General features: G+C 43.0%; 1 protein-coding gene across 2 annotated transcripts in view; it reads left to right on the top strand.

The window, feature by feature from the left end:
* The window catches only part of CACNA1H (calcium voltage-gated channel subunit alpha1 H), a 157,637-nt gene that overhangs the window by 82,288 nt on the left and 53,057 nt on the right, over positions 1 to 22,292 (top strand). For both annotated transcript variants that reach the window (XM_078152594.1, XM_078152593.1), the window contains exons 12-19: positions 817 to 972; positions 1,502 to 1,592; positions 5,903 to 6,111; positions 11,754 to 12,170; positions 15,106 to 15,206; positions 17,470 to 17,593; positions 19,063 to 19,131; positions 20,052 to 20,236. In XM_078152594.1, the coding sequence (XP_078008720.1) occupies positions 817 to 972; positions 1,502 to 1,592; positions 5,903 to 6,111; positions 11,754 to 12,170; positions 15,106 to 15,206; positions 17,470 to 17,593; positions 19,063 to 19,131; positions 20,052 to 20,236 (1,352 nt within the window). The remainder of the gene's footprint in view (positions 1 to 816; positions 973 to 1,501; positions 1,593 to 5,902; positions 6,112 to 11,753; positions 12,171 to 15,105; positions 15,207 to 17,469; positions 17,594 to 19,062; positions 19,132 to 20,051; positions 20,237 to 22,292) is intronic.

The following is a 22,292-nucleotide window of genomic DNA, read 5'->3' as shown; positions in this document are numbered from 1 at the left end:
CTTTTCCCCTCATGCATAAAATACAAACTCTTCTGACTGGCAATTAAAGCCCTCTAAGTTTCCAGGCCATTGCTTCCCTTCATGCTCTCTTCATTTCAGCCAAATTAAACTACCAGCCATTCCCTGAACTTGGCACTCCATCTCCCATCTCCATATCTTCACACAGGTTCTCTCTCCCCCTTGCCTGGTACATACTGTCTTCTCACCTTCCCTTCTCCAAATTCTTACCTTTCTTTTAAGGATATTTAAGGTTCACTTTAGATACTGCCTATGTGAAGCCTTTCCTAATCTTCCCTGCCCCCAAATTTTTGACCCTAAATTCTTTCCCACCCCAAAAAAATGTGTATTTATCTTCCCAGAGGAATATAAGCTCCTTGTGGGCAAGGATTGTTTCATTTTTTTCTTTACAATCCCAACATTTAGAACAATGCCTTAGACATAGTAGGGATATATACATTTTTGTTGAATGGAATGAAATGGAATCAGTTGATTAACTATTGTTATTAACTCTTTAGCTTCTCTTTAACTCTATTAACTCTGCTTTAAATAGGAAATCCACAGTAGCCTTTGATAAGAGTGTGGGTGTGGATGGGTGATATTCTTTAGTTTAAAGGGTGAGGCAGTAGCTAAAGCAATGTCATCCCATATTTAGGAAGGTTTCTGTGGGGCCTCAGAAAATTTTTGTTGGGTTCAAAGTCAATTCATTAGGATGGTTCAAATGCTACCTGTGCAAAAAGTGATCCATTGGTTCTGTGGGGGAAGGGAAATGGGGAAAGAGGAAGGCAACATGGGAAGTCACTCTCTGTCTCCTCACAGATTCTCACCCAAGAAGACTGGAATGTTGTGCTTTATAATGGCATGGCCTCCACCTCCTCTTGGGCTGCTCTCTACTTTGTGGCCCTGATGACTTTCGGCAACTACGTGCTGTTCAACTTACTAGTGGCCATTCTGGTGGAGGGCTTCCAGGCAGAGGTGAGGAGCAGGGAATGGGGACAGGCAAACAAGTCCCATACTAGAGCCTCGTATCTACATGTATCTCTAAACAGATATCGATACAAGGTTATGGATCTGCATGTGGGAACCCTTATAGCCAATGGACTAGACCCTGACTGGGGCTGAAGTTGGGGTTCAGTCTGGAGCTATGGCAAGGATTTATACCTCCCCCAGGTAGCTTCCCCAGTCAATCTCTCCCATCTCCCCACCCTACCAGTATAACATAAGATAACATAACTCCTGGTCCTCCTCCCCTCTTTGTACCACCTCCTAATGGATACATTGTTCTATAGCTATGTTGGTTGACCTTATCTGTCCGCCAAAAATGTAAACCACTTGAGGGCAAGGACCAAATCTGATCTTCTCTCAACCCAATTATCCATGGGTGCTTAGAAGACACTCGCTGCATTCAAAATCATTTTATCTGCACAACCATTCCCATTCTCCTGCTCCTTGACATCCCAAAGAAAGCATGAAGTTAATAACTCCTGCTTTTCTTGGTTGGCAGGGGGATGCTAATAGATCAGACACAGATGAGGACAAGACATCAGCCAACTTCGAGGAAGATTTTGAAAAACTGAGAGACCTACGAGCCACAGGTATGTTTCTTTAGGGGTTGATGAGATGTGGACAGAGGCATGGGAAGTTACAGGTGAGAGACTCCGAAAAATTAAAAAGGGCCCTGTCTCCATCATGTCTCCATTGCAGTGGCCAGCATGGTTCTAGGCAAAGTTAGCTTCTGATAAAAAGGGCTGATGGCAGTGAAAGCAAAGTCAGTTCATAAACTCATGAATAGCAAAGCTGCGAAAGGGTTTTAAAACATAGAACATGGTCAATCAGAGCTGAGATAGGCCTTAGAACACAGAACATGGAATTTCAGATCTAGAAGACACACTAGACACCAAATGGCTCAATCACCTTATTTTACAGAAAGAGAAACTGAAGACTAAGGAAGGGACTTACCCAGGGTCACATTACAAATTAGTAACAGAGCTAAAACTCAAATATAAAACATTCTAGGGACAGTAGTTTCTCATTGGTCTTGTGGGGCTAAATGAAAATCTGGGAGAGTCTGCATCTGAATATTTTCTGAAATCAGACACTGACGTGGCTTGTGACCTTGGCTGCTTACTTGACCTGTCTGAGATTCTTTGTAAGACAGGACTCTCCACTGGTGCCAGAAACCTCTTTTATAACTAGTGTCAAATCTAGATCATTGAAACACCAAGCAGAGAGAAGTCTTGCAGTCATAGGATTATGGAATCATAGATGTAGAGTTGAAAAGGACCTTAGAGGTCATCAGATCCAACACCATCATTTTACAAATGAGAAAACTGAGATTAAGAGGTTAAGGGATCTGCCTCAAGTCACACAGCTAGTGGCTGAGGCAGGATCTGAGCCCAGGTCCTCCTGACTCTAAATCTGACATTCTATCCACTACATCATACTGTCTACATCTTCTGTCATCCATGAGACAAAAGTAAATCCTGGTCCAGGAAGTCCTTGGCAATGGATAGCCACTAGGACTTCCCGACTTCTCCCCAGAGCTTTTATCCTTATTGGGAAAGGCAGATCAGTTGGCTGCTGTTATTGTTGTCATTCACCCTTCATTCTCCAAGAGGACCAATGACACCAGGAGGGTGATGTCTTGACTTGCAAGTGAATTGGGTTTAAGTGAGGCAGGGCTGGGCAAAGTCATCAGCCTCATTCTCTCCTCCGGAGTCATCAAAGTCCAGCAGCAAGACACGGGTCAGGATGACTGGCAATGACCCTGAGACAGTGGGCGACCTTGGCCTTTTTAAGCTAGGGTCTTTCCCAAGTCTAAGTTTGTCTGAGGCAACACCCATTCAGTGATTAAGGACAGGTAAGAATTGAGGCAAAAGATGGCCTAGTTTGCCTTCTCAAAAGAAATCAATCTGGGAGGGGGAGACCCTCACAGTTTCTGGTCAGAACAGAAAAAATTGCTCTTTACCGTCACTCTGAGCCATCAAAAGCAAACAATGAGCAAGTGAGGCTAAGATGGGACCTATTATTGGCCAATCAGTGAGAACCAGAGTGATTTGGGTTTAAGGCATGGTCAAGAAGCTCCATTTGAATCCCAATGGGCTTTATCAAAGCCTGGTTTTTCAGAGCTAAATTTCAAGAAATCGTAAATGAAAACTACATGAGACAAATAGGTTAATTGACCCAGTCGGGGGGGGGGGGATGATAGAATAAATAAGTAGGAAAGTAGGGGGAAAATATAGCCCCCAAACCTCCAGATATCTTGCAAAATATAAGCAATAAAAATTTATATTCCTTTGGACAGAGCACCCACATGTGGGCTTTCCTCATCTCCAAGATTGCTTCCAGTGAGATCTCATTACAGTGGTGCTGATCAAGTCATCTAGTCCAAGGCTTCTTAAACTTTTTCCATTCACAATCCCTTCTGCACTTAAACTGTGGGTCCCCACCCACAGTCCCCACAGTTTAAGAAGTCCTGAATTTCTAGGCTACTCCCATTGACCTCTCACCTTTAGACCAAACCTCACCAAACAGCCATCACTGCTAGAATGCCTTGGAAGAATGACCTGCTACATCCTCTTCCTAGCTTTATCTAAACTAAGGGCATCTAACATGTTATCCATGGGTCAAATGCAAGTCTGCCTGACCTCCGAGTGCAGCCCAACTGAGATTTTTTTTTATAGATGGGTAGATAAGCAGACAGAGTATTTATTAAGAGCTTATTATGTACCAAGAGCCATGCTAAATGCTGGGGTTACAAACAGAGGCAAGAACAAGAGTGGCTTCCAAAGAGCTTATATTCTATTAGATGAGGAGACCACATTAGGGGAAAGGTAGAAAACAGGAGGAATAAAAAAGGGGGCACTTGCCTAGGGGTATGGTATGCAGAAGGCTAGGAAGTAGTAGAAACATTTCATTTTGGACAAGAGAAGACTAAAGTTCATCTGTCAGTGTCTTAGGTCCCAGGGGTGTTGCTCAAGGTTCTGGAGGTGGGGAGATGGGAATGATGACCAGAGACCCAATTAATTAGCACACAGATAGTATAAGGGCCAAAGCCAAAACTCAAATCCAGGAGGTCTTTGGGGCCCAAAAACAGGGCTATTTCTTCTACACCGTTAATTAAAAGTGAATATGACTAATTGAGAGGTAGTATCGCATAATGCCACACTAGAGGCATTCTCAAAGATAGAAAAACCTGAGCTCAAATCTGCTTCTGACACAGACTGCCTGTGAGATGCTGGGCTACCCTAATGTTTGCCCTTAGCTATGAGTTGCAAAGAAGGTACTGGCTGATGTTGGTAGGAGTTTCCTTACCCAAGCATCCCATGGACTAATGAAATTCCAGGCCCAATCCCTATCTCCTATTACCTATGATTAATTATAGCAAGGCAAGGAGATAAAATGGATGGAGAACTGGTGTTGGATTCAGGAAGACTTGGACTTCAGTCCTACCACTGACACCTACTGGTGTCCCTGTACAAGTCACTTGGCCACTCAGTGTTCTAGGAAGCTCTCTGAAGCTTTAACTTGCAGAGAAAGTTTTCTCATCTTGGAGTTCATTATATCAAAGAAATTGCAAAAGGATAGTGCCTATTCCTATTCTTAATTATATAATTAAATTCACATGACACTATTCATAGGTAGGTTGTGTGATCCATTAATGAAAAATTTGGTAGTGTCTGGTCCAAACCCATCTCCATAGTTAATGTTCAGTGGCAAATAGTGGCCCTTCTGACACGCCTTCAAGCACCATCATCTTAACCCAAGTACAAGGCTCTACTCCCATCCTTAGGACCAGAATGATTCCTTCCCCTTCCCCCAACTATAAAAATTGTTCACCCAGAGGTCCTTCTAGTTTGCAATACCCCTCCTGCAGTCAAATATAGGCTTATCCACCTACAATTCTTGCCAATTGACAGGAAAAGGGCATTTCTTCACTGATCCCAGCTGGATGCCTCTCCCAAATTAGTTACAGTGTGCTCAAGGAGACACTAAACAGAATTATGAGGTGCCTGGTATTTCCAGCACATTTCCTTACACAGATATGTATACTCTATGCTGGATTATCTTGTGTGGAATCAGCAACAGGGAGGAAGAGCAGTATGTGTCTAGCATGTGTCCAGTACTGCCACATTCTCTGGCATTGGCTGATCAAGCTGTCATGCAATACCTAGACAAGCCACAATGGGACACAACCTGGCCCCAATCTACCTTTCCAAACTTAGTACACCTGTTATTTTATACACTCCTCTTCACTCCTCTGGGCCAACTGGCCTTCATTCTGTCCCTTATACACAACCCTCCAGGCCCTTTCTCCATGCCTGTGATGTACTCTGGCCTCACCGTCAACTCTCAGAGGTTCTAGTTTCTTTAAAACCTCAGCTAGGTGGTACAGTGGATAGAACACCAGGCCAGGAGTCAGGAAGACCTGAGTTCAAATGTAGACTCAGATACTTACTAGCTGTATGAACCTGGGCAAATCACTTAACCCTATTTACCTCAGTTTCCTCATTTATAAAATGAGCTGGAGAAGGAAATGGCAAAGCACTCTGGTATCTCTGCCAAGAAAAGCACCCCCCAAAAAAAATGGATCACAAAGAGTGAGACATGAATGAAACGACTAAATCTAAGTACCTGTGGCCACCCCTGTAGAATGCTGAAAAGCATCAGAGTCAGTACTCAAAGCTGGTAATGTCCATATAACCCTGAGACCACTACTCTTTCTACTACACTGCATTGTCATTACCAATTGAGCCAGCCTGTGACTCAGAAGAAATAGGGAGTGGGCATGGTTCCCTTCCTCTATGTTTTCATTAACTGTCTCATCACTCTTTCTGGGGCCCTATTGATGCTTAATCCCTGAAGCGCTTATAGCCCTCATTCTCACCATCCTTCTCACCTACAGAGATGAAGATGTATTCACTGGCAATGACACCCAATGGGCATCTGGAGGGCCGTGGCAGCCTGCCTCCACCTCTTATCATGCGTACTGCAGCTACACCCATGCTGACACCCAAGAGCTCCCCCAATGTGGATTCCGTCCCCAACCTCCTGGACTCACGCAGAGGCAGCAGTGTCTCTGTGGACCCCCAGCACTATGACCAGAAGTCAATGGTAGGTCACTCTCTTCTCTCCTGCCTACATACCCATTGCTCTCTACTCTCCTGCCTATAGGCCCAGTGCCAATGTTGGGCTTCTGATAAAGCCTTTACCCAGAACTGCTTCACTTGCAAAATACTTGGTTTATCCACTGTTCATTTTCTGTGAGAAATCACAGATCCTAGGACAACTTGTCCCAGTCTGCTTTAACTACCTTCAGTGGGTCTAAGCTAAGGGCAGACAAAACCACTTACACATCAGCCTGAACTGCACAAGAGGAAGAGAGGACATGTGCAGCCCACATGTGCCAATAATCATTGGAAAACCAAAGAGAGAATATCGTATGGGATTGCACACACCGTCTGCACAGAATGCTGGGAGAAAGTTGAAAACATGACGGGGGGGAGCTCCAAAATTTTTGATCTCAGAACTCTTTTGCACTCTTAACAATTATTGAGTATCCTCCAAAGAGCTTTTATGTGAGTTTTATATATTAATATTTACCATTTTAGATACTAAAACATCATCATATTATTATGAAAATAGTTTTAACCTCATGGATACCTTGAAAGGGTCTCAAGAACCCCCAGGAACCCCCAGACCATGCTTTGAGAACCACTGCTTTAAGTGAAAAAGATCATTTCTGGCAAACCTGAACTCTTAACCTTAGCCTTGTCCCTAATGTTGCCCTAACCTTGGCCCAGACCTTACTCCTTTCAATGGGACTAAAATCCTAAACTTGCCCTTGGACTGAGCCCTAACCCAGCCTGACCTTAACTCTAAACCAGTTCACAGCCTAAGACCTCAATAACTCCCCCTACCTGTAGCCCTATTGTTAGCTTGCACTCTGAAGACAAGGTGTGCTCATGGAAGGTAAAGATAGTCCAGCCCCACCCCGCCCCCCTGTAGTCTGCTTAGTCACACATTACGAATGGGTGATAAGTTCATCAATGAGGGATAGAGTTTTCGCCTCCCTCCTAGGCCCTAGCCATTCCCAGTTCTCACAGTGATATAGTAGGCAGATGCTAGACACCTAGCTGTGCTTTACAAGGATAGAGGGCCACTGAGCGGGAAGAGGAAGGAGGGCGCACAGTTAGGCCAGATTTGAACTCTGGAAGATGAGTCTTCCTAAATCCACGCCCAGTACTCTGTCCATTCTTTGATGTTCCTCTTTTTCTTCTTTTTTTAAGAGTGACTTGCCCAGGGTCACACAGTTAGTAGATGTCTGAGGCTGGATTTGAACTCAGGTCCTCCTGACTCCAGGGCTAGTGTTCTATCCACTGTGCCACCTAGCTGCTCCTCCTCACCCAGTATAGTTTTTAAACATTTCTTGTCGTCATTAACTTCCCTTGCTAACCTTAGCTCATTTTGAGTTTCAGTACTATCCTTCTCACTTATCACTACCCTTACAGAACTGCGTCACTTTTGTATTCATTCTGTTATCTCCCTTTACTTCTGCACGTATTTTTTTTCTAATTTATGTTGGTAGAGGAGATCCCTTTGTATCTACATCAGTCTCTCTAGATAACACCTTGTTTTCTTCCTCAAAGCAATTGTTTTTCTTTGTGTCTTCAGAATTTCATTTTCAAAAGTCACCCATATCCTCTGGACTTGGTTTCCCCTGTAAAATTGTTGGCCGTAGCATCTTACCTTTCCTTTCTCTGAATCCTTTGAAATCTGCTCCTGCCTCCCTCCCCAAACCTAGGAGGCAAGTCAGATTATGCCTAACTTTTTCCTCCTTTTCTGTCACAGAGTCTAAGATATCATGGTTATTTTCCCCAAAGGTTCCCATCATCTCCACTGTAGCAACCAGTTCTTCCTTGCTGGTGAAAATCAGATCTAGAATGAAAGTTTTCCTCACTGGTTCCATTAAAGCAAGTCAGGACACTGTTAGCTGTTGCAATTGGGCATAGAGAAAGTTGCAGTAGGTATCCAGATAGCTGGAGTCCCCCATCCACATGTGCCAGGCACTCACAATCCTACTTCCCCCCTGCTTTTACCTATCCTGCTCCTTTTGAATGAAGTAAACCTCTTCCAAGCTATACTCTAGCCCCATCAGGTCTCAGTGGTGAGATCAAATTTGCCTTGTTGCACCAGGACTCCAGATCGTCTTGCTTGTTACCTTACTCCAGGTATAGACAGAGATGATGTCATGGGTTTTACTGTTGTTGACTCCTATTTTGAATTTTGTCTCTTGTGAATTTCCTGGCTTGTCTTTGCTATTCCTCCATTGTAACTACTCCCTACCGTATTTAGGTTAGAGGATCTATAGTATAGGCAATTTTCTCCCTCCTCTTTTTTTTAGTTTAAAGCCTTCTGATCAAATTTGCAAATCTTCAAGCAAAGCCATTCTTTTTTTCATAGTATTTTATTTTTTCCAATTACATGCAGAGACAATTTTTAACATTCATTTTTTAAATAAAATTTTGAGTTCCAAATTTTCTCCCTCCCCCCTAAGACAGTAAGCAATTTGATATAGGTTATATATGTGCAATTATGTAAAACCTATTTCCAATATTAGCCATGTTGTGAAAGAAGAAATAGTTAAGCAAAGCCATTCTTATATATAAGCCCCAATTAGATGAACCTGATTCCTGCCAATCAGCCTGTCATTCTTAAATAGTTTAAATAGTTCCCTGAGTACAAATCCCATTCTTTTTTGTTTTCAAATCCCATTCTTAAAGACCATTCTTTTAACCAGCTATTCACATCCAAATGTTCGATCCCAAAACACCTTTTTCTTCTGAAGCCTGTCTCCATTTGGAAGTAGTGATTAAAACACTACCTGAGATTATTTTGCATTTGCATTGTATCTCTCTTGCACGTACAATTTTGGGCATGTTGTCTCTCCCTCTAGAATGTGAGATCCTTGAGGGCAGGGAATGTTTTTGCCCTTTTTTCCAGGGATTGACAATGGAGTGCCTGGCACATACTAGGCCCTTAATTAATGTTTGTTAATTTGACTTTCTTTGAACCTCCATGCGTGACTTCATAGTAAATGCTTTCAACTGATTTTCTCCAGGTATCTCTCAGGCCTTTCTCCTAGCCATTTTCCTGAAAGTGTTAATGGTATCATTTCAAGCTGTGTATGGCTTCTTGCTTGAGACTTTATAATCTTCAACAGTGTTCTCCAGATTTATTCTGTAAATTTGTGCCTAGGTGAGTCATTGGATTTAGGTAGCAGTCACCAGGTATGATGAGGCTTAGGAAATTCCCCATAATACTCAAGATATATATGATGTAGAGAGAAATCTCTTTATTATTATTGTCAAGCTGACAAATATCTGTCTCATCACCCCTCATCAAAGAGTCACCAACTGCTTCTACTCATCTCTTCCTCTTCTGACCCTCACTGGATGATTGCTCATGCTGTGGATATATGTCATTCCTTAAATAACAAGAAATTCTTTCCTCTTTAAAGGGTATAATTCCCTCCTCTTCAAGAAGAGACTCGTATGTATTGCCCAACCACATGGATTCAATATTCTTTCTTCTCTCTCTTCTCTGTATCATATTCTATCATTGTGACTCCATACTCCAGACATGTATTAGGATTCCCCTCAGCCTTTTAAGATCCTTTGTTTTTCTTTTGTTTTCACACAGAAGCTTTTCTTCTAATTTGTTTTTTTTATTTGTTTTGTTTTTAAAGAATATCCCATTCTCCTTGATAGCCTGGAGAATAGAGAAATGTGCCTAAAGTCCCTTTATCTATTTTTTAACCTTCTTTTCCATGAAGAACAGCCCATGCTTTTAGCAAAGATAAGAGTCATTTGATCATGGCAGAAATAAAAGCATTGCGCATTCTTTGCAGATCACTGCAAAATTCACCCTGCTTTCCATACTAACTGAAAAGGAGATCCTAAGTCCTTTGTGGTTCTTGCTAACTGCTCTCATGGAAGATTGATGGGACAAACAGGATGGACTGCATGGCATGGTGGGTCTGAGGAACTGGGCTCCAATCCCAGCTCTGACACTAACCATGTGACCATGAGTCATTTCCTTAATCTCTCTGGACCTCAGTGTCCTCATGTTGAAAATGAGAGAGGGAGCTGGACCAGATGGCTTCTAGGATACCTTCCATCTCTAAATCTATGTGAGATGCCAGGGAGGGTCTTCAACCCAAAGATGTCACTTTCCCTTCTCTCCTTTTTTAGCTCTTTACCATTGTTAGCACCTTAACAGTCATATTCATTTTCCCTTCCCTTCTCTTACTACTACTGCTGCCAAAAATAATTAGTATATACAAAGTGCTTTAATATAGTAATTTATTTTATCTTTACAGCAACCAGGGTGGAAGAGGGTAGGCATTTTTATTAACTCCATTTTACAGGAGAGGAAACCAAGGCAGACAAAGGTTAGGTGACTTATCCAAGGTTACATGGCTAGTAAGTTATCAGAGGTCAGATTGTAATTCAGGTATTCCGGACTTTGGATCGAGCAGTCTATCAACCATATCCACCTAGTGGTCTCTTACCAACTTGTCTTATTGTGTCTAAACCAACTTCCTTCTGTTTGAGTCCTCTCTCTCCACATCATGTCTCCTCCTGATTCTTATAGCTAGAGCCCTTTTATTGTCCTTCTATTCTTTCTTCTCCTCCTGTTCTTCTCTTCTCCCTTGTCCTTGCCCTAGAATTTATATCTTCCTCCTTTCCTTCATATTCTTGTTCAGCTCTAGTCTTTCTCTTCCATTAGGTAAAATCCTTCTCCTATTTCTCCTCCTCCTTAAATTTCTCAAATCATCCCAGGAGCTATAATCCTGTTCTATTTCCATTTTTTCCCACATGTCCTCCCCTAAACTACTCTTTAGGGTCCTTGTCTGACTTGAGATCCTAAGTCATGCCTGACCTCAGAGGGTCACATGTTCTTATGTTCTTATATTCAAGGTAGCTTAGACTGGGAGATCTGCCCTGGGTTCTAAACCCAACCCTGTCATTAATTCATGATGTGACCTTGAGCTTTCCCTCTTGAGATGAGTAGAAAAGATATTCCCTGTTCTGCTTCTCTCAAAAGACCTGGATTCAAACCCTGTTGTGAGAATTTAATGAGACAGTGGATATGAAAACATTTTATAAATTATAAAGAATTTTATCAACTATGAAGGAAGCAACAAGTTGTAGTATAGCTAAAAGAGCGATGAATTCATTTTAAGAAAACTTGAGTTAGATTGCAGTTCCACTATTTACTACATAGTGCTTTGGGCAACTCACCTTCCCTCCATGGACTCAGTTTCCCTGTCTATAAAATAAATTAGACTAGATCAGGGGTTCTTAATCTGGGGCCCGTGACCTTGTTTTTAAAAGAGAGACAGAGAGAACTATTTTAATATAATTTGTTTCATTATAATTCTATGTACTTTATTTTATGAATTTAAAAACATAATTCTGAAAATGGGTCCATAGGCTTCACCAGACTGCCACAGGGGTTGAGGGCACAAAAAGAGTGAAGAACCCCTGGACTAAATGATCTCTTGGCTTCCTTCTACTCCTAAATCCTATGATCTTATGTTTCTAAACCTTTCGAACATAGCAAGGCGCTTTGTAAATTGTGAACAGATTTATAATCTCTAAATCACTCTGAAACTACAAAGGACTTCCTATGTCATTGATTTCTCATTATTGTTTTCCCTCATATCATGTCCTTCCCTGACTGTCTCTCAGTCCAGCCTCCGCAGCTCTCCCTGTGCCAACTGGGGCCCCAATAGTACATGGGGCAGCAGGCGCTCCAGCTGGAACAGCCTGGGCCGGGCGCCCAGCTTAAAGAAGAAGAGCCAATGTGGGGAACGCGAGTCCCTCCTCTCTGGGGAGGGCAAAGGCAGCACAGATGATGAGTCGGATGATGCCAAACCGGGCTCAGCAGGCCGGGCATCCCAACTGCGCCGAGCCGAGTCCCTGGACTACCGAAGTACGTTGGACCTGCGAGAGGGGCTGCAACGGCTGCCCCCGCGCCCAACTGCTCTGCTGCCCTTGGAGTACCAGGACTGCAACGGACAGATGGTGCACGTGCCCAGTGAGTTCTTCCTCCACATCGACAGCCACAAGGAGGACCCTTCAGACTATGATGATGACATGGACGATGTGAGTTGGGTCACTCATCAGGTCACTTGGATGTGGGGTGGGGGGAGAGTGTCTCCTTCACTCCTGAAGTCTCTGGATCTCTTAGAGAAGTGAAGGGATGATGCTAATGCTGATGCTGTTGATGCCGATGTTGATGATAAGAATAGTAGTAATTCACATTTCCACAGCACTTTACAATTTGCAGAGCACTTTTCTCAAAACCATCCATTGAGACATTTGTGCAACTATTATTTTTTTCCATTTTATGGATTAAAAAACTGAGGCTCAGAGAGTTTAAGTGACTGGCTTAAAGTCCCACAACTAGTAAATCTCAGAACCGGAACTGAAGCCTCTTTACTCCAAGCCCAGTGCTTTTTCTGTTGTCCCACACTAGCTTTGACAATCATAACAGTCATTGTCTATAGAACACTTTACCCTCCCTTGTCTCATTTAGAACCCCAGAATGTTAAAAGTCAAATCAATCAGGCATTTGTTAAGTGCCTACTATGTGCCAGGCACTCTGCAAGGCACAGAGAACACAAGTACAAGGATGGAAGCAATGCCTTCTCTCAAAGACCTTACATTCTAGCAGAGAGACAGAAAGTACAGATGTAAGTCAATGGCTACATCCCAATGAGTGCCAATAATAAATCCCCTAGAAATAAGAAATACAGGAAATGGGGTACAGAAGTCTATCCTGCTCTACAGGAAAATAGAAGGGGAAGTGGATAAGAGAAGGGAGGGGGGAGAGATAGAAGAGAAGGCAGACCAGGGAAAGGAGTATTCAGAATGCATGCCATCTTGGGGTGGGGGAAGGGGTGAGAAATTTGGAACTCAAAAACTTGTGGAAGTGAATATTGAAAACTAAAAATAAATAAATTTATATTTAAAAAAATAATAATAATAATAATAACCCCCCCTAAATTAGTCTCACTATTCAGATCATGGCTGTTGTTCAGTCATGTCCAACTCTTTGTGACCCCATTTGGGGTTTTCTTGGCAAAGATACTGGAGTGGTTTGCCATTTCCTTCTCCAGCTCATTTTACAGATGAGGAAACTGAGGCAAATAGGGTTAAGTGACTTGCTCAGGGCCACACAGCTAGTAAGTGTCTGAGGCTGGATTTGAACTCACAAAGATGAGTCTTTCCAGTTCCAAACCCAGTGTTATATCCACTGTGCCACCTAGCCATCCCATTGTTCGGTTTAGCACTCAATATTTCCAATGGGCTGGAACTGATTACCATTTTACTTAATTATAACTTTGAATAATGTGAATTTGAAGACATACAACCACTTCAAGGGATTCATTAGTCATACTATTTGGGATGTAACTATATTGCAAATTAATATAAAGAGAAGAAGTACAAATAAATAAAAGACAGCTCAACACAGTCATTTCAAAGGGAAGGCTCTCCAATTGAGGTGATCAAAAGAAGCTTCACATACAAGATAGTTCTTGAGTCAGGCATGAAGGAAGAAAGGGCTTCTATGAGGAGGATGAAAATAGGGACTGTATTCCAGGCTCGGGGAGTGGGGGAGATGAAGGAATGACTTGTGTAAAGATGTAGAGTACAAAAATGAAATGCCATGCTGGATGCAAAGAGAAAGCCAGTTTCGCTGGATTACAGACTACGAGATTGGGAGTAATGTAAATTGAGGCTAAAAAAAACAATGGAACAAGGTTGTGAAAAGCTTTTAAAAGCCAAGCAGAGTTTACATTTTATCCTAGAAAAAAAAAAGAGAGTCACTGGAGTTTATTGAGTAAGGCAGGCTTTTAAGAAGATCTGCTCTTAAGAAGAATGATTTTGACAACCATGTGGAAGATGGGCAGCTGTGTGGCCCAATCAAGTGCTGGACCTGGAGTAGGAAAACCCCAGCCATATACACTTACTAGCTATGTGACTCTGGGCAAGTCACTACCCCCACCCCATCTGCCTCAATTTCCCCATCTGTAAAATGAGGATAATAAATAGCACCTACCTCCCAATTAAGGGATGAAACAAGTTAATATTTGTAAAGTGCTTTGCAAACATTAAAGTGCTATATAAATGCTAGTTATTATCATTATTATTATTAATGTTATCACAGACTAGAGAAGGGAGAGGTTGCTATGAAGAGGCCAATTAGGGAACTTTTGCAGTCTAGGAGAGAGGCACAAGCACCTGAATGAAAGTGAAGGCTGGTATGAGTTAAAGGAACATCAGAGATCATCTGTAATCACCTCCTCACTTTGCAGATGAGGCCACAGAGGGGAAGGGACTTTCTCAAGGTCACACACAAAATCTGTGGCAAAGCTGGTAGAGCTGGGTCTTCTAGCTCCCAGGCTTGTGCTCTCTCTACCACACCATGCTGCCTCTTACTAGTCAAATAGGAACCTCCTCATTTGTCCTACCTCCATAACCCCTCCCAAGGACTCAGAAGAAGATGATCTAGCTTACAGGACTCCACAAGAGAAGGTACCAAGGCTATATATTGGGCAGGGCAGGTGTAGTGATCCATGAGCAGAGAAAGGACCCCCGTTTCCTCTCATCTCCACTAGCAAATGGTCTTATGAAAGGGAGCATGGTATGATGGAAATGCTACTAGATTTGAAATCTGAAAGACTTGGGTTCAAATACTATCTTTGCTACTTATTGTGGAACTTTGGGTAAGTTGCTTGTGCTCTCTTGGGTCTCATCTGACAAATTGTTGTTCATCCTTCATTCTTACAGAGGACCAATGACATCAGGGAGGGTGGTGTCTTGACCTGCAAGTGAATTGGATTCAAGTGAGGCAGGGCTGGGCAAGTTCATCAGCCCCACTCTCTCCTCCAGAGTCACTGGAGTCTAATGGGAAGACATAGGTCAGGATGCCTAGCAATGGACCACTCCAGCAAATAAGGGATTTGGGGTAGATAGCCATTAAATCCTCTCTAGCTCTAAATCTCATAATCCTTCAATATTCTTTCTCTTCCAGAGCTACTGCTTCCGACTGAAAAAAATGTTGGAGCCCTACAAGCCAGAATGGTGTAAGACCCATGAAGACTGGTCCTTCTACATGTTTTCACCTCAGAACCGGTAAGAAGCCACCGCCATCAGCTGCAGATGGTGGTGACTGAGCTTTCCTCTGGACACAGAAATGTCAGCCTTCCAAGGTAGCCCTGTGGGGTTCAAGAAGCAGGCAAGGCCCCAGCCCTCCAGAATCTCACAAATGGCATTGGCCAAACCCCATCCCCAGGATCACCCCCTGTACCACTGCCCCACATAGGACACTGCCAGCTTCCACAAGTTCCCTTCCACCTCCTATGATACTGTACTCCCATCTTTAGTCAAAGGTGAACAGGGGAGAGAAGGAAGCCTGGTCCTGCTTGATTCTTCTTTCTATAGTTCAGAGAACTAATTAATACTACACCCAAGCATCTTCCTATATCAATACCACCAAAATATCTAGATGTTTATTTATAATAATAACAACAATACAAAGGACCATATATATTGTAGATCATTATGGCTAAAAGAAATGCCAAAACATCAGGCATAGAATGTCAAGAATGAAAAGGAACGAAGAGCTTGGAACACAGGATGATAGTGCTGGACTGGACCTCAAAATATTGGACATAGACTATCAGAACTAAAAGGAAACTCAGAAAATAGAATGTAGAATATCACAGTTCAAAGGGAATTTAGAATGTAGAACACAAGATGGTTTTAAAGACGGAAGGAACTCAGAACATAGAATGTAGAATGTCACAATTCAAAGGGAACTTAGAATGTAGAACACAAGATGGTTTTAAAGACGGAAGGAACCTTAGAACATAGAATGTAGAATGTCACAATTCAAAGGGAACTTAGAATGTAGAACACAAGATGGTTTTAAAGACGGAAGGAACCTCAGAACATAGAATGTAGAATGTTAGAAGGGAATTCAGATCATAGAACAAAGAATGTCAGAACTTAAAGTAACCTCAGAACACAAAGTATAAGAGCTCAGAAGAATCTCAGAACAGAGAACATTGAATGTCAGAGCTGAAAGGGAACTCAGGTCACAGATCAAAGAAGGTTAGAGGCAGGAAGGACCCTAGAACATAGAATGTCTAAGCTGGAAGAAACTAAGATCGTAAGGAACATAAGCTCTCAGAATGGGAAGGGACCTTGAGATTGCTGAGTCCAGCCTTTTTATATTGGGGGCAAGGACACATAGTACTAGGGGCAGCTAGGTGGCACAGTGAATAAAGCTCTGAGCCTGGAGTCAGATAGACCTGAGTTCAAGTCTGGCCTCAGACACTTACTTGCTGTGTGACCACGGGCAAGTCATTTAACCGTGTTTGTCACAGTTTCCTCATCTATAAAATAAGCTGTAAAAGTAAATGGCAAACCACTCTAGTTATCTTTTCCAAGAAAACCCCAAATGGCATCACAAAGAGTCAGACACAACTGAAATAGCAATAACTACATGTAGCACTAGATAGGGGAAAGAAATTCCCCAGGGTCACACCACAAGTTAGTGTTTGGTGAGGTAGCTAGGTGGTGCAGTGGATAGAGCACTGGGCCTGGAGTCAGGAAGACCTGAGTTCAAATTCAGCCTCAGACACTTAATAGTTCAGACACTTTGCCTCTGTTTGCCTCAGTTTCTCAACTTTAAAATGAGGATAATAACAGCACCTATCTCCCAGGGTTGTTGTGAGAATCAAATGAGATGATATTTGTAAAATGCTTAGCACAGGGCCTGACACATAGTAGGTGCTATATAAATATTTATTCCTTTCCTTTTCCTTTCCTCCCTAGTAGCAGAGCTATACTAGTTCTCACAATGAATCTGACCACTTTCACCCCCCACCCCTCCCACCTTAAAGTCACATCATTCTCCACAAATCCATAGGAGGGATACCAGGAGGCCCTAATACCACCCCCAAAATTCTCTGCATCCACCATCACTGACCCGTGCCTGAAATCCAACCACCGGCATGACATTAGCATGTCATCATAGAGAGAACACTAGCCTTAGAGCCAGAACACTTGGGTTCAAAGCCTGCCTATACCCCTTCCCTCCTGAGGGACCATGCTTTACATTTTCCAGAGCCATTATCTCACTGGCACCAACTTGAGTGGGAGGCAGGACATGGTTTACTCATCCTTCTTGTACAGATGGATGAACTTCATTTAGGCTCAGGCAAGGGGAGAAATTCACACCAAGTTACACAGAGTTAGCAACAAACCAGGACTAACACACAGCTCCGGTAATCCCCAACTCAGAGCTGTTTCCATTAGAGCACTCATTTGCATGAAATATCGGGTTTGAGTCCTTGATTCCTGAATCTATTTTTTTTTTTGCTCCACCCAGAGCCCGGGTCACATGTCAGAAGGTCATTGCCCACAAGATGTTTGACCATGTGGTCCTGGTGTTCATCTTTCTCAACTGCATCACAATAGCCCTGGAACGACCTGACATTGATCCTAACAGCACAGTAAGTACCCCCATTCCACCCCAAAGGCCAAGAGGCCCCCTCTTTTACTGGCTTTCAGCTCTGGGCTCAATTTGTAACCCATCTTAAAGTAACCTTGGGAATAGCCACAAGCCTGGCTTCCTGAGGGGCAACAGTTCTTTGTCTTGGGAAGGGAGAAAGATCTAGGGAGTAGAACATAAATTCCTTAAGGGCAGGCACTATTTGATTTTTGTCTTTGTATCACCAGACCCTGTGTGTTTGGCACACAGTAGGCACTTAATGGATCCTTGTGGATTGATTGATTTTCCTACAGAGAGTAGGATGGTTTCTCTTTCCTTTCCCTTCAAAAACACACATACACACACAGAGAGACCTTCCCTCATTACAGGTTTTGGCTTGTCTGAACTATCCAGGCAAATGGTTCAGGTGTGGTTAAATTATCCAGCAGAAACATTACTCCTGAATGACCCAGACAGATTTGTCAGCACTGCCTGTCCCCACTGACTATAGGTCTCTGTCACCCTACAGAGATGACCCTGCAGCTGGTGGCTTTACTGAGAGTCACCGACAGGGCAGCTCACGTGATCAGAGAGTCTTAAAATTCACAGCCAGGAAAATGGGAGGAAAACCAAGAGCAGTGTCACACACACACACACACACACACACACACACACACACACACACACACACAGAGAGAGGAGAGGGGATCCAGGAAGTGAGGCTAATCATCGGTGTCAAATGAAGGAAATAGATGAAGAAGTTTTAGGACTGAGAAAAAAAACCCATCAGATTCGGCAATTAAGAGCTCACTGGTAACTTCAGAGGGAGCAGCTGCAGTTGAGTGGTCAGGTTGAAAGCCAAATTATAACCTATTGAGGAGTGAGAGGAGAGGAAGTAGAGGCAGTGAAAGTAGGTATCTTCTTCACGCGGGTTGGCTGAGAAAGGGAAGCATATAGGATGATTACTTAAGGTGATAATAAGGTCTAGTAAAGGACGAAGGTAAAGAATGTGGTTGGATTTCAGGCACAGGTCGGTGATGGTGGATGCGGAGAATTTTGGGGGTGGTATTAGGGCCTTCTGGTATCCCTCCTATGATTTGTGGAGAATGATGTGACTTTAAGGTGGGAGGGGTGGGGGGGTGAAAGTGGTCAGATTCATCGTGAGAACGTCAGAGCGGCAGGGACCTTAAATATGCTCTAGTGTAACACATCCAAACTCATTTTACAAACGTGCTGACATCTGGCGGGGGGCGGGGGGTAGAGATTGCCCCAAATCAAGTCAGTGGAAGAACCAGAATTAATTTAAATCTCCCAGCTCAAAGTCTATGATTTTTTCAATTACACCCTCCCCCTTGGTGACATTCTGCCCATAGAAGTGTAAACCATAAATGTTCCCAATTCCCCATTTACCGAGGGTCAGTGTAGATCCAGCCTGCTTTTCCTCTGGGTCGCCGCTGTCAGCAATCCTCATGTCATGTCCCTTCCTTACAGGAGCGGGTCTTCCTGAGTGTTTCCAATTACATCTTCACAGCGATCTTTGTGGCTGAAATGATGGTGAAGGTATCTGGCACCAAAGTTTTCTTTTTGATTGGATGAAGGCACAGGGAAGGAAGAGGGTAGGAGGTGGGGAAGGGGAGGGGAGGGGGGCCGGGGGTATGAGGGATTCAGCATGGCTTTTGCTCAGTGACCTATGGTTTCAAAAGAGTCTAGTTGCCCACAAGAAAACCCAAAGCCTCCATGTAAATGTCCAACTGTCTCTAGGTCCACCACTCATTGCCCTGAAATTTCTTCCCCATGGAATATCTCACCTACTAAAATACTATTTGTTCTTCAAGACCCAGCTCAAGCACCATCATCTCTGTGAAAGCTTCCCTGATTCCCCCTCACCAGAAGGTGTCTCTCCTTCCACTGAAGTCTCCCTGAAATGCCTCCCCATGGTCTTGAATGCTAGTTATTGATGTCTCGTGTCCACTACTAGATTATGAGATTCCTAAGGGTAGGAGCCAAAGATGAATAATTCATCATGGTATACCCCACATGTCCACTACAGGGTGCCATCCATCCATTCATCCATCTATTCATTCAACAAACATCTATTAAGCACCTAGTTAAGAGCTTACTCTTCTGTAGATGTAAAAAGCACATTCCATTCAATAATTCTGTGAGGGAGACAGTGCAAGTATCCACATCCCCAATTTGCAGATGAATCAACTGAAGCTGAGAAAAGTGGAATAGCTGGTCCAAGGCCATCCAAGTCATAAGTTTTGGATCAGGCCTCTTGTCTCCCAGTCCAGAGCTCTTCTGACCATCTCTTTTTGTCTCACTGTGTATAAGGACCCAAACTAGGCCCTAGGGGAGACACAAAGATAAGTCAGAGATAAATAAGGGTTGTGTATTCAGCTAACAATAAGTGTTTCCCACAAGGCTGTGTGCCCTCAATGACATTCTTGAGTTGACAATATCTGTGGCTCCATTCCCAGGTGGTGGCCCTGGGCTTTTTCTCTGGGGAGAACAGTTATCTGCAGAGCAGCTGGAATGTGCTCGATGGGCTCCTGGTCTTTGTCTCCATCATCGACATCATTGTCTCCATGGCCTCAGCTGGTGGGGCTAAGATCCTGGGCATCCTCCGGGTCCTGCGGTTGCTGAGGACGCTGAGGCCACTTCGGTATGTACTGGGCTCCGGAATCTGTCCCCACTGGATAGGACTGGATACAGGATAAAGTTGTACCACTGGGAATGGCACCCTAAGAAGGTCCTTCCTACAGTCAGCTCTCAATTATCTAAGGGTACATAGCCTTACAGGACATAGCTTATCCTAGCCTTTTCACTCTGTCTCCACCTTCTCCTTCTTGTCTCCTGGTCAACCCAGAGCCCTTAAGGGCAACCAGAAGAAATAAAAGGAAAAGTGGATAGAGCACCGGCCCTGGACTCAGGAGGACCTGAGTTCAAATCTGGCTTCAGACAAAACACTCACTAGCTGTGTGACCCTGGGCAAGTCACTTAACCCCATTGCCTAGCAAAAACAAAAACAAACAAAAACAGAAATAAAAGGAAAAAGGGTCAGGCACATGTTCATTTGCCTGAAATAAAGTGAGTTGAGATAGAACTATCACTAAAATAGCTAGCATTTATATAATGCTTGAAAGTTTGCAAAATGTTTTATATACATTAACTCACAACAACTCAGTGTAATAGGTGCTATTATTATCCCCATTTTATAGAAAAGAAAACTGAGGCTAAGATTTAAATGAATTGTCCTGAGTCACAGAGCTAGTAAATATCTGAGGCAAGATTTGAACTCTGGTCTTTCTGGACTTCAAGTCTTGTATTCTATCCACTTTGTGACCTAGCTGCTGCTAGTCACTCCTCATTGGCAGGGCTGACCAAAGAACTTCTCTCCTTCCTCACCTCTACCTCTTAGCATCCCTAGTTTCCTTCAAAAACCAACTCAAATGCTGCCTTTACAGAAGGCCTTTCCCAGTCTCCCCAGTTGCTAGAATCATCCTCACGAAAGTTTCCTTCTATCTGTACTGTATATAGCTCATACATACCTACTTGTTGTATATATGTTGTATGCCCCACTGGAATGTGGACTCTTTGAGAGCAGAGACATGTGTTTTTGCCTTTCTATGTATCCCCAGCACAGTACCTGGTATATAATAAGTGCTTAATAAATGTTTGTTGGTCAATTAACTGCCTGATGACTAAGACCAAGAAATTGAGATAAGGGTCAGCCTTACATGCAAATAGAATAAGGCAGTGATATGAGGAATACTAGGCGTGCCTCCTTCTTTCCTACAAATATCTCCCCAACTGGACTGACATTCTACTGTTAAAAAGTCATCCTTTTTCTCCTCTAATAGACCCTATGTGGGCATGTAGTTGCACCTGATGAGGGAGTCCACTGAGCCTTTATTAGCTCACATTGTAGCAGGGATTAGTGGGTAACCAGGTAAGCACAACAACATTGGATGGTCATTGTGGAAAGTGGGATGGATGCCTCACGTTCTATGCTCAGTCCCTGTGGCCATCTTAGAAGACTTAATCCATCTCCAAAGGACCCTTACAAGCCCTGAGTTCTAGAGAGCAGCCTTCTTAAGCTGATTTTTAAGAGGTCAGTGACCCCAGAAAAGTCTGGCCCTATCTAATTCCAGGGATGTGATGGAGCCAGCCTGTACCAACTTGTAAGAGCCAATTGTTAAATTTTCAGTGTGAACATTTATACCTCGAAAATCAGCAAATGCTACAGATCAGGGTTTAATTATTTTGTTGATTGTCTAGACAAGCTAGTGATAAAGAAAATGTTAATAATGCAAGTTAAACTTCAACATGCATCATGCATATTTTTTGTTTTGGAAAGCTGGTTATTAAATATTTACCAGCACACACTTGCCTAATGGCCAGTGATGATACAAATAACATCTGTTAGTAGTCCAGAATAATAGAATGGCAGACCTTACAAAGACTTTAGAGATCTCATCTAATATCCTCATTTTATAGGGGAAACTCCTTGTTCTGTACTTTTGAATCCTTAGGAAAAGGCCTGATGAGCTATGGGGGAACCAGCAAAAACTAGTATTTAATTCAAAAATTTTAAATAGGAAAGAGGAGATAGTGTCAGTTAAGAGGTATAAGAAGTACCTAGGTATTTTGTCCTTTGTGTCTTGCTCCAAAAGGGAATTTTCTTTTGTAGTTAATGTTTTAGCCCAACAGGACAGCCG

This window comes from Phascolarctos cinereus, unplaced genomic scaffold, assembly GCF_003287225.1.
Source record: "Phascolarctos cinereus isolate Bilbo 61053 unplaced genomic scaffold, phaCin_HiC Scaffold_4;HRSCAF=312, whole genome shotgun sequence".
Taxonomy (NCBI): Eukaryota; Metazoa; Chordata; class Mammalia; order Diprotodontia; family Phascolarctidae; genus Phascolarctos; species Phascolarctos cinereus.
This window is presented reverse-complemented; position numbering and strand designations above follow the sequence as displayed.